Source organism: Ipomoea triloba, chromosome 4 (assembly GCF_003576645.1).
Source record: "Ipomoea triloba cultivar NCNSP0323 chromosome 4, ASM357664v1".
Taxonomy (NCBI): Eukaryota; Viridiplantae; Streptophyta; class Magnoliopsida; order Solanales; family Convolvulaceae; genus Ipomoea; species Ipomoea triloba.
This window is the reverse complement of record NC_044919.1, coordinates 31,651,846-31,664,903: the sequence shown is the minus strand read 5'-3', so window position 1 is coordinate 31,664,903 and position 13,058 is coordinate 31,651,846. Positions and strand designations below refer to the sequence as shown.

The 13,058-nt window shown below is 34.9% G+C and overlaps 1 protein-coding gene and 1 long non-coding RNA gene across 2 annotated transcripts; both read left to right on the top strand.

The window, feature by feature from the left end:
• Positions 1-46: 46 nt before the first annotated feature.
• On the top strand, positions 47-1,749 carry LOC116015580. Its single transcript, XR_004097659.1, has 3 exons — positions 47-184; positions 459-692; positions 885-1,749. It is a non-coding gene; the product is annotated as an uncharacterized LOC116015580 (long non-coding RNA).
• Positions 1,750-8,552: 6,803 nt separating this feature from the next.
• LOC116015462 lies at positions 8,553-9,548 on the top strand. The gene has a single exon (XM_031255535.1). It carries the CDS (start codon positions 8,660-8,662, stop codon positions 9,122-9,124), a length of 465 nt encoding a protein of 154 aa, XP_031111395.1. The 5' UTR covers positions 8,553-8,659; the 3' UTR covers positions 9,125-9,548.
• Positions 9,549-13,058: the final 3,510 nt, after the last annotated feature.

Genomic DNA, 13,058 nt, shown 5'->3' with positions numbered 1-13,058 from the left:
GGGGGGGGGGGGGGGGGGGGGGGAAATGATATGAGATTAAATTATAGATATGAAATCGACTTTCTCTTCTCAATGCAAATAGATTCATGCAAATGAAATGCTTATATGTGGACAGGATTTTTTGGCCTAAGCACTACGCCCATTTCTGGAGAGCATCCTTCCATATATAGTCAGCCAGAGTGCGGTAAGCCACTTCAGTTGGATGGACAGAGTCGAAATAAAAATACTGTGTCGAGTCTGCGCATACTTTGCTGAGTTTGTTACAAAAGTATGTCACTTCCATTACCCCACTCCCACAGCAACCTTTGTTGGTTTCCACCAACCCTGTTTTATCACAAAAATAATAACTCCATGTTAATTAATCCAGCTTTATTAGGATTACAATTCAGCATGAAAAAAAAAAGAAGGATATGTTGTTTTAAGTTACCATATTTTTGTGGATTATCGACCATGTCTAGCCAAGGGGTATAAAGATCTCCATAGACGATTTTGCTGCCTGGAAGTGATGCTTGAATTTGAGGCAGCAGTGCAATGAGCTTCTGGTTATACGACTGAGAATCTGAATTCAAGCTCTCCACGCACTTCCGCCCAAATCCTATTAAATTCGTCGTCACCAGCAACGGCAGACACCCCAGCGGCGGCAATCCAGTTATCACCATGTTGCGACTTCCCAGACTGTACAATTCCTGCAGGTACACAATACACATTTGAATTTCACTCCCACATTATACATAATATTCATTATGCAGATTGGTCGGATTTTGATGTTTCTGAATTGAAGCATGTGTTCCATCTCAACTAAAAACCTAAGCTAATAGTTGGATTGCACAATTTATGTTTATATATTATATGCTCAACATTCTGACCTTAAGAAAGTCTTGAAGATGTTGCAGAACAAAATCTTGGTAGCCACCGATGTCATACTGCGCCTTTCTGATGACGTCTCGGAAGAAATTGAAGCTGAAATCATTGCTGCCACCCACAACCACCGCAAGGGAGTTAGAAACCACGTCGTGTGCCACCCCACCTCCGACGAAGCTCTTGAGCTGTTCAATGTAATCCTGAAAATAATCAATCTGTTTAATGATGGGAGTGGCCATGGTCTTCACACTGGTGAGGTTATCAAACCCGGCCCCGGAGGAGGCGAAGCAGACGCCGGTGAGGAGCTCATCTTTCGGCAATTGGGGGTCAAGAAACGGGGGAACGGTGGCTTTGATCCCCAGGTCGGAAGCCAAGAAATCGGAGAGGATTTTGCCGTCGGTGAAGCGGCCGTTGGGGAGATGGGCGGGGAAAGAGTGGCCGTAGGGGTCGTGGTTGGCTTGGATAGGAGTGATTAGGAAATTGTTGTTGCCGGTGTCGGCTAAGGAATCTCCGAAGATGAGAATGGCTGGGAATCTTAGCCGGGGAGTGGCGGAGGTCCAGCCCCAGATGGCGGTGAGAGAAGTGAAGAATAGCACTACGAGAAGAATGAAGGAAGACGCCATGAATAATATAATTAAGGTGACAGTTAGTGAAAGAATGTAGGGTTGTTATATCCACTGCGATGGGAGAATGTGAATATTTATATGCATGCATGGTAACTTGCATGAGTCGAATTAGGTACGTAGCTTGAATCTGAAGGCTAAAATTCGTGTACTTCAATTCATAACAACGATGAAAAATAAAACATTAACATTACAAGCCAAATTAAAGGCATAGCGTTGGCTCAATATAAGTTGCAAAATGCAAACATGCAATTTGGCATGCAAATCCATCGATCACCAGTGATAATAATAAGGTACAACTGTATGATATACCTAATTATATCAGATACTATTGTCATTCTCATATGCATTTTCAAGTGTCTTCAAATTACCAATGGTTCAAAGTCTAATTTCATTTTGATACAATTAATTTTTTTTTTCTTTCACGTATAATATATGATGCGTAGTGTGATTACTTTTTATATTTATTAGTTGCATATGAATGAGTTGGTTGTATTACAAACTACTTAAATTAAGTTATAATACAAAATTTGGTACAAAGATTTTGATAAAAGTGAAGAATTACGCATGACTCTCTCTTAGCTTGTATATGAGTGATCTCTTGAAGAAAGAGATTAACCATAACAATAGCTCACGTCAGGCAATTGGAATGCAAAGTAGTTAAAATTAATTTAGTGTAAATCGTTATGTTTAAGGTTTAAATTTGGTTCATTATATTCCCACCTAATATTACCAACATAGCGCTTGTTATTACTTGCGTTAAACCTCCTTCTCGGGTCATTAATTTGTGCATTATATTGTGCATGAATTCACGTGGCCGGGAATGAACATATAGAGACTTGCAGGGTTAGGACTTAGGAGTAAGACCGTTGGATATGATAAAATTGGAGGGTACCAAAGAAAATAAATAAAATTATTCTACGGACTCTCCATATCTAAGAAATAATATTGTGGAGGCAATTCCAACAAAGTTGATCAAATTATTGATTTGGTTTAATTATTTGAGAGAAGATTATTGGTTTAGTAACCGCAATACTCTATGTTCGACTCCTAGTGGAAATGGTTTATTGGATGACTTTCTTGGTTTGAGTCGGTTAGCTATGGACAACCTAGGGTGGCTTACCTCATTGTGATCTTTTGACGTTTAATGAGGTTTACTCAATGCATACATACTATTGGATAGTCTCTACGGATTTTCATCATCACTAACAAAAAAAAGTGATAACGTCACAATCATCTAATACCAAATTTTGACCCAACAAGGGAAGGGATGGATATGATAATGCCAATGCAACACAAACAAGCCTCTAGGATGTTGAAGGGAGGCACACAAGAAATTAAAGATTGAAACTCTGTTTTGCTAGCAATAATAAACATGATAAGGGTTTTTAGATCTTTGTTAGTAATCAATTTCAGTTATTCTCTCTGAAAGATCGTTTGAATAAATTGTAATAAGAATAAATAAAGTGACCTATTGCTCTAATCAAACAAAATTTGAGCCTAAAGAATAGATGCAATATAATTAGAGTCTAGTAGAAGCAATCAATCTAACCGCTACAATCCCAATTCTCTCTCAAAAAAAAAAATAAAATCTACGTAGACAAATGCAAATACATGTTTTGCTTGGTAACTCAACTTCAAATGAATTAAATTTTAATATATATAAAATTATCGGATACCTAAAGTAGTTCAATCCTAATCATTGACGAATTTTGGCCATATGCAAAACATAGAATTGAAAGCTTTTTCTTTTTAATCTTTGTATTGGAGATTATATGCATGTGTATGTTGAATTTTTTTATGTATCATTTGATTTAGTGAATCAGATATTTTAATGGTTAAGATTAATTATCTCATGCAAACCTCGCTTGTTCAAATAAAATATAGCCAGAAAATTTGTATGTGATCTTCCAAATGAATGCTGTTAAAGTATGGTGTGTGTGTATATATATGAGATATCATCATGAAGAGGTTATCCATCTCACCTAACCAGGATCTTCTCAAGTTTCGAGATTAATCATCCCCACGATTTGTCAGAAATAAACTTTGAAAATATCTTTGAATTCAATTATCATTTATAAAACTCCTATCAAATCAAAAAAATCTTTGTCAGAGGTTGTACTCGATATAAACATGATTAGTCTTAGAGAATGGTCCTAATTAAGTATATGTCAAAAGTTTTTTGTTGAGGTGGAAAACTATGACCTATTCTGATATCAATTGTCATATCAATTCAAACATTTATCGTTACACTGAAAGCTATATATAGTTGGTAGCAAAGTATTTTCGTATACTTGTGTAGTAAAATGCCACATTTTGATAACATGATACGAGGCTCAACCCTCCAAGCCTCCGGTAGCATGAAGGAAACCTATCGTTAGAATAACATAAAAAGAAATCAACGAGTGTGATGGATGGCAAGAGTATTATCATATTATTTGAAAAAGTAATCCTTAGCTTTAACACTTTTCATACGGTAACTTGCTCTCATATCAATTGTCTTATTAAATGCTTACCATTACGTCAATAGTTATAAATTAATGAGTGATGTATGACGAGGATATTATTTTTCCAAGAAAATCCTTTAACATTTTCCATACCACAAACTATCTCACCAGCTCATCAACTCTTTCAAGGCTTTATATCCATAAATCAACTTAAACAAATCTCCATCACTGCATACAAAATGTGATATTTCTTAGCCCAAATGTATATATATTTTAATGCAATGCTAAATCAAATCTATAAGTTGTTAGAATTATTTATAGAAGTTCAACTTGACATTTTATTAATTTATTCTATTGGAATTAGGGTTTACATATACTTTAATTTATATGTGAATAATATAATTATACTAATTGATTCTTTGCCACATTTTCGAAGATAACCTAGCTACTTAACTTCATGTGTATATATGGAAAATAATAACTAATTTTTAAATTTTTTTTCTAGTAACTAATTTTTAAAGCTTTTTGTGAAGTTATGTGTGTGCCAGTGAGAGAGAGGTTGAGAAAATGTGTTTTTTGGGTTAAAATTAAAACTCAATGATATAAAAGGAAAGGATTTGAGTGTTTCAGAATTAAAGATGCTAGTAGTACCTTAGCAGGCATTATGTAAAGGTAAACAAAGCAACTTTGTTGGTTACAAATGACTAATGATTATCACCGTCAATCATACATAAATATTTAGTCAACCTACTCAACCTACTGAAACTAAAAGAGACCCACTTCTTTCCATATGAGAGTGCAATCAGATCCTACTAGATCACAAAATCTTGACAAACTGTGATTGATTAATTGAATTAGAATGAATTTCAATTAGTATAGTACAATGTGCATGTTTTGTGAATAGTGATTCATCAATTAGACTAGACCCGAATTTCAATTCTTATATATCTTCGACCAATGTATGATTTGTTTATATTTGAGTTTGAGTCAAGAACTACAGTGTCCCACTAGTACATAAGTAGAAAGAGAGAGTGTGTTGTAGTGTAGTGGTGGTGATGTATATACAATACATACACTGCACGAGGTACTAAAATGATATACATCGCCAACCATCCATTGATCGTGACCATTTTAAGGTTCAATACCACATTTAAGAATCTTTCCATCGATCATAGCGAACCCCTTTCGTGCGCTGCTACATCGACACATCATTATTGTTTGTTATTTCCACTTCAAGTTTCTGTCGTTATCTTCTTAATTAATTAAACTTTTTGATTAGACTATGAGCTGTCCTGAGTAAGTCTTGACTGTAGGAGACATTTTTAAATTCGTACCATACTTAAACTAATCTCCATTCATACCGGACTAACTCAATAAGGGCTTGTCCAATGATGATTCTCTTCATAATCAAATCGGGTAGCAAGAATATAATATAGGACAATTGTAACAAACTCAATATGCATGCCCTCGTCAAAACTAGCAACTAGGAATATGATTGGATATCCCGAGTGAAGTTGTGACAAGTATGTCGAATTTCTGAAATATACTCTGAAACTCCTTAAATTTTCTGTCATGCTTATTCAAAATTGAGTCAATAGTCTATTATCGAGTGACACAAATTAATAATATCAACCACAACAGCTATAATTCTTAATGATTTAATCATATATGCCTTAATTAGTCAGAAACCAAATTCAGTTAATCACATACACAACGGTCGGTGCTGGAAACCAAAGTACCACGAAGCTTCCTCTTAGGTAGTCCAAACCAAATTCAGTTATCCCTTCATTGTATCTAATCATACTCTCATTACTTTAATTGCTAATAATTAAACTCTCTCAAGTCTCACACGCCCAGAAATCTATCTCGGCAATTACAAACTATATATATTGCGTTCTTCGATCTGCATGCCTAGCTGTTCCTGTCAATCTATACTTTCTTAATACTAGATTTCTCATTTTCTTACCCTCACCAAATTTTGATTTACAAAAAAAATATGTAATCCTTATCCAAATAAGTAATTTAGGTGAAACTTACCTGGTAAACTTAGCCAACAAAGAACAACAACGAAATAAATCAACTTAGATTGTTTATAGATAATTGAATCAAATTAAAACAATAAATTATTTTAACTGTAATTGATTCAAACCATCTTTTAAAAATTGATTAAAACAATATTTTGAATACACCCTAGAAAAGTGTTGTACTGTACTACTTTAAATGGCCTGGGAATATTGCTTCGATTATTGAGTTTGTTGCGTTAAAGGAAAGATTTGTCTGCGAGCTTTATTTTATTGCTAATAATCAAATGTATAAATAACAAATATTAAAGTTTTTTTTTTTTTTTGAAAAAAAAAAAATCAAGGATGAAAGGCTCAAAGCCAGCTGTCTTGTTTGGACTTTAGTACATAGAGCGTGCAGATATGAACTTAGCATCACCTTTTAGGCACCTAGTTTTCTCACTGCCCAATTAATTGCTCCCTTAATCATAGGAATGATTCATTTCCCTTCATTGTACCTAGGTTTGTGAGGTCGTAGGTTAATCGAGACCATTTTACGAGTTATTTTATCTATTGGTCTTTAAAATAAGAATGATAAGAAACTTTTAAATTTAAAATTTAGACTAACATACATAATAACTAATGAACTATCATTTGGAAAATTATAGGTATTGCTTAAATTGAACAGCTCTCATTTAAGATGACTATACCAAATTATTTATGATCAAATAATCAATTAATTATAAAATATCGCATTAGATGTGACTTTGTAATGTGAGAAATGTATAGTATTACAACCCTATCAACCAAGGGTGTGTTAATGAGGGTGGTTGGAGACTTGGAGCAGTAAAACAAATTAGTTGAATGAACTATGATTAAAATGATTTAACATTTCAATTGAAAAAATATCAATGGTCTAATGGAAGTTATTAGTATTGTCAAAGCGAGACGGGACATGCCAATACCCAAGGATCATTAAAATTCTTAAAAAGATTAATTTAAATGAAAATTAATTCAAAAATCAAAAAATTATAAATAAAATAACTTAAATAGTTGAAATAAATATTAATCCAGAGTTTTAAAGTAAATAATAATATGCTTAAATAGTCCAAAATGAAATTAGTAAAAAGTTAAATTTCAAAACCCTAAAATCTAAACAGAAAATTAATTTTTGGTGGGCAAACCTGTATAATTCAACTCTTGGCAGGCCTCTAAATCTATGCGAGTGTCTCCACCTTATTATGTGATTAGACGAGTTGCATTCTCAAGTGAATAGCTCACAAATTACATAAAAGAAGACTCAATCAAGAGAGTGTTGACAAGAATCAAACTCGCAACATTATGATATAAAAATTATGTTTCATCCATTCGGCCACTATACTCTTTTCAAACAATATAATGATGGGTAGCTTATAACTAAAGGGTGAGGATATCATTTCTTGTATATAAAGGTGCATAGTGATATGTATTATCCCATTCCGTACCTAATAGACTAATACGTTAATACGGGTCTAAGCTATATACAATCAATACAATATAGTACGTAGTAGTGTTTTAATAATTAATATTAATAAATAAATATATAATAAATGGAGTTGTTTTGTCGTCGTCTGCGCTGTTATGCCTATATTCGCGATGACTCATGTTGTGGGACCCACGAAACCCAATTATTATAAATGAAGAAGACTACAATTTTTGGTGGTCGAGATAGATGTAACATGTTCATGTTCTACTTTGGATTACGACCCAACTCTCTCCTTCCAAATTTAAATTCATTAATTAATTAGAACTACTTCATCATCATCTTCTTCTTACTTCCATTCATCAACCTACTTTTTCTTTAAACTCCCTGCAATATTACAAATATTGTTCGTATCAAAAGTTGATCACTATGTCAAAAATCATAGCTAGTATCGAAAATATAATTAACTTTATTTCTTTATATTTGCGTAGTATCCGGTACAGTTTTCAATACATAAGATGTTAAACTTAACTTTCTAAGTCTCTGTTTAGCAATCCTTCTCTCAACACGTGTTAGCCTCAACTACAACCTGCTCATTTAATGCTAGTTGCTAGTCCAATCATTTATTACTATACCAAAAGTAATTATAGTTAGCCGTGAAAGTGTAACTTTATTTCTTTTAATACTTATATAGTAACTAGCATTACGCTTTGATATTAAAATGATAGATTTGTTTCTACAAACATATGCCCAAAATATCAACAAAAACTCAGTTTACCACACAAACAAGGTGTTTTCTGGTGAAGCTAAGGTATCAAAACATATTATATTGGTCTTAGCTTGCTTGAATGTATTGTTTAATTAGTTGCAAATAAATTAAAACCTACAAGCTAGCTAGCTAGCTTCTATTGTTATTTTCCCCAATTATTACAATCTTAGCTTGCACATAATCATGACGGCCTAGGTCAAATGCCCTTAAAATGAAGGGCATGGTGACTTGTATTCCTCTTTAAAAAAATAATAATCCCACTTTCTAAAAAGACTAATATAACCTAGGGGCATTTTTGTAATTTCGCTTAGAAGCAATATTGAAAAAATTATTTTCCCCATGTGTCGGGTTGGGTTGGTGCTATATATAACATTGAATCGTCTTCTCCATCCACTTGAGCGCTGAGCCAGAAAGCTAAGATAGAAAGTTTGAAGAGATCAGAAGAATTTTAAGAGTTTTAATTTTGATTTTATTTTATTTTTCTTCTTCGAGAGAGAATGGGCAATAGTCTAAGGTGCTGTTTGGCTTGCGTTCTTCCTTGTGGAGCTTTGGATTTGATCCGAATAGTGCACTTGAACGGCCACGTGGAGGAGATAACGCATCCGATCACCGCCGATGAAGTGCTTAAGAACAATCCCAATCACGTTTTGAGCCAACCCAGTTCTCAGGGCATGGTTCGCCGGATTCTGATCCTGTCGCCGACGTCGGAGCTCAAGAGGGGCAGCATCTACTTCTTGATTCCGGCGTCTTCCGTCCCCGCCGACAAGAAGAAAAACGCCGGCGCCGCCGTGAAGCCCGCGAAAAAGAGCGGCGAGAAATCGTTCCACGCTAACGGAGCAGCGACGGCCGGGTGCGATCGTTATTCCACGGAAAAGAAGTCGTCGTCGGCGTCCCACCGGCGGCGCCGGAGCGGTAAAGTCGGAGAATGGAGGCCCCATCTCGCTAGCATTTCAGAAGATTAATGAAACAACCTTTTTTTCTCGTACTGCCCACGTTTTTGTCCTCCCCGGCTTTTGCATGGGGAATTTCTGATCTTGTGGATATATTTTCTCTTTTTTTTTTTCTTTTTTTTTTTTGGGTGTTTATTCAACTTGGATCTGCATGTAACAACGGCGGATCCATGTGTGAGTGGAGACGATGATGATGATGATGGAGTGTTACGTTTTTGCCCCCAAGAAATTGACAAGAGAGAGATGGAATGGAAGAAAGGGGTTTTAATTTCATGGTTTGACTCAAAGGATGGAAAGTTGTACTTTGAGCAACAAAAACCCTCAAGTAAAAGAGGAAATGCAATATTCATATTCATATTTTTCCTCTTTCTTCTCAATTTTTGGGGCTAAAATTGACTAATAACATTTCGTGTAATACAGACTTTATTTTCTTCAACTATTCCGTCTTTCCCCTATTTATTCATTTTCATACATTTTTCTCACTTATAAATTCAGTCTTTTTCGCTTAATAATAAATATTCTTGATTTTTAAATCGTTTGTTCATACTAAATTAGGTAATATTGAACTAACTACGTATAAAAACAATTCAGATTGGGTGTGTATATATATATATATATATATATATATATATATGCTTTTCTATATTTTCCATTAATAATAGGGATTAGGCATCTTTGTAATATCAAATCAGTATTTCAAGGCACGACTTTCTGAACTGCTTAGCTTATTTTTATTTTCATTGACTATATAATTTTGAATTGGCTAACGCTGGCCTGTATAAGTTGGAGGTGTGGTTGGACGTACATAATTAAGGTTTGAGAAATTGTCAATCTTTTATATATATATATATATATATATATATATATATATATATGGGAGCTAGAGAAGAAAGTTATCAAGTGCATGAACCAGAGCTGTAGGCTAGCTTGTGATGTTACATTTGATCTGTTGCAATAATTAATTAGGAACTGATAATTGGGGAGTGGAGGGACAGGGCTAGGAACATGTATTAAATTAATTATTATCCTTAATAATCGTAATATGATGTATTAATTATGACATTTTTTATGAGTAAAACATATGGATGGTGATGAAAATTCGTAATTATTATAAAATTGGATGAACTCGATCTAGTTCTATGTAATAATATGTAAATTACACAAAAAAAGTAATAATTAAATTTATTAGGAAGATCATCTGTGACAAATTTGACTGAAAACACATTAACAAGAATCAAATTCGTAACATGCTAATAAAAAATTACGCTACACTCGTTAGATAACCTATTTGGGGCAATATATTAGTAATATTACATGTGGATGATCTGGAACTGGGTTAGTGAATGATGCCAAATTAACGAGTCTTAGCTCAGTTTGTGGTGCAGACTGCAGAGAGACGAGCGTGGAACGATTCCATGTATGTCCCACATGTGCATCTCAATAAAAATCTTTTATTTTTTCAATTACTTTGAATTATTCATTTAATATGACTTAGTGAATTGTGTTAAGCAATACTTCAGTGGCAATATAGGGTGTAGTGAATTGTGTTAAGCAATATTTTAGTGGCAATATAGATTGCGGTTGAATGGCGAGAGACTCATCCATCATTAATCAAATGTTAAGGGTTTGATCTTTGGTATTGAGTATGGAGCAGACTTAAAATTTAAAGAGAGGATTAGTCGTTCGAAGGTAAAAATCCTGAGTACACCAAAGAATTCGTCTCTCGCGAGAGAAGTTGAAGGCTCTAGACCACCTTTAGGCCCTGCTCATGACAAGTCAATCCGTCACACAATTTTGCTAACAAGAGCATGTTGCACATTATGTCATTATACTTCACTATTTTATTACTAAGGGTGTATGATTGACTTATTATTATTATTATTATTATTATTATTATTATTATTATTATTATTATTATTATTTTTTAGTAAATTTAATTGGAAGGCCACGGGAGAATCGTCACTTGTGTGAATTGAATCCGGGTTCTCCCGAAATTCCTCCCCACAAAGAGAGCTCACTTGCCACTATGATTGACTTATTATATTAACTCGGGATAAGGGTCAAATAGACCCTCAAACTATACTTAAATGTGCATTTAGACCCTTCAACTTTGAAAAGCTACAATTAGTCACTCAAACTTGTTATTTTGAAGCAAATAAGCCCTTTAACCTATTTTTGACTTGTAATTGCAGGTCATCAACAATTCCGTCCAACTCCGGCGAAGCTCCTGCGAACAAAGCCAAACATTAACCACCGGCGATCGGCGACTGGCGCCCGGCCAGAGCCGACAGTGCAGAAGGCGACCAGCCTTCTCCGGCTGGACGCCACCAGCGACCGTGGTTGATGTTTGGCTTTGTTCCCCGGAGTTGGCCGGAATTGTAGATGACCTACAATCACAGGTCAAAAATAGGTTAAAGGACTTATTTACTTTAAAATATGAGGGCCTAATTAAAACTTTTTAAAGTTGAAGGGCCTAATTGCACAGTTGAGTATAGTTTGAGGGTCTATTTGACCCTTATCCCTATTATAACTCCACTATCTTTCTTGTAAGAGGTGAAATTTTACTTGACATGATGAAGAGTATCCGAAACTAACATTATTAGATATCAATTAAATGTACAATAATACGTCAAAATGTCATTTCTAAGATTTGATACAAATTACACGGAAGAAAAAAAACATTTTAAAAAAAATCTCAAATTAACATTGTACTTCTGAAAATATTATGAATCAATCAATTCAATCGTACCCCACCCTAATAGCGACAACTCCAAACTTCTACGTACACCTAATCGAATGCAAACAAGTAGCTGGAAATTTATATCTAAAATAATAATAAAAATAAATTAAATAATTGAAACCACATACTATACCCTTCTCAATATCCCAACATCTACATGTTAATTTTACTGTCGTATATGAATATTGTGTGTGTATAATAAAAGAAAAATGATAGTACAAACAGTAGGTCACATTAAGAAAAATTATAGTACAAAGAGTATGTCACATTAATAAAACACTAATATAAAATGTGAAAGTAATGAGGATTGAGATTGATAATTGAATGTCTCAGTCTATTCAGATTACAGAAGAGAAAATATATACAAGCTACAGAGTTTGAATAGAACTAGTCTAAATAGGAGTCCTTAACACTTCCCCTCAAGCTCAGGAAGTCGCAGCAACCTGAAGCTTGTCACGCAGGAAGGAGAACCGAGGCGCAGCTAGAGGTTTGGTGAAGATGTCTGCCAGTTGATCTTTAGTCGGAATGAAATTAACCTGCAAGTCACCTGCAGCCACCTTATCACGAACAAAATGATAATCGATCTCAATGTGCTTCGTCCTAGTATGAAACACAGGATTAGCACACATATAAGTAGCACCAAGATTATCGCACCACAATGTAGGAGGAGAACTGTGAGACACGCCCAGCTCACGAAGCAGAGACACAATCCAGGTGACTTCAGCACACACATCTGCGATAGCCTTGTATTCAGCCTCAGTAGATGACCGAGCAGCAGTCCGCTATTTCTTACACTGCCACGAAATCAGATTGGACCCAAGAAACACAGCAAATCCACTCGTAGATTTCCGATCCACAGGGCAACCAGCCTAGTCCGAGTCAGAGTAGGCATGAAGATCAGTATTAGAAGACTTACACAACAACAAACCGTAATGAGTAGTCCCCTTAACATAGCGAAGAACACGCTTAAGCTGAGCCCAATGGTCCACTGTGGGAGCATGCATCTGCTGACACAAAAGATTAACAGCATAGGAAAGATCAGGGCGAGTCATAGTAAGATACTGCAACGCACCTGCTAGGCTCCTGTACCTCGTGGGATCAGCATAAGGCTCAGAAGATACATCAGACGAACGAGACACAGGAACAGGAGTAGTCAATGGCTTGCAATCAGTCATACCATCCCGCTTCAGAATATCTAACATATAC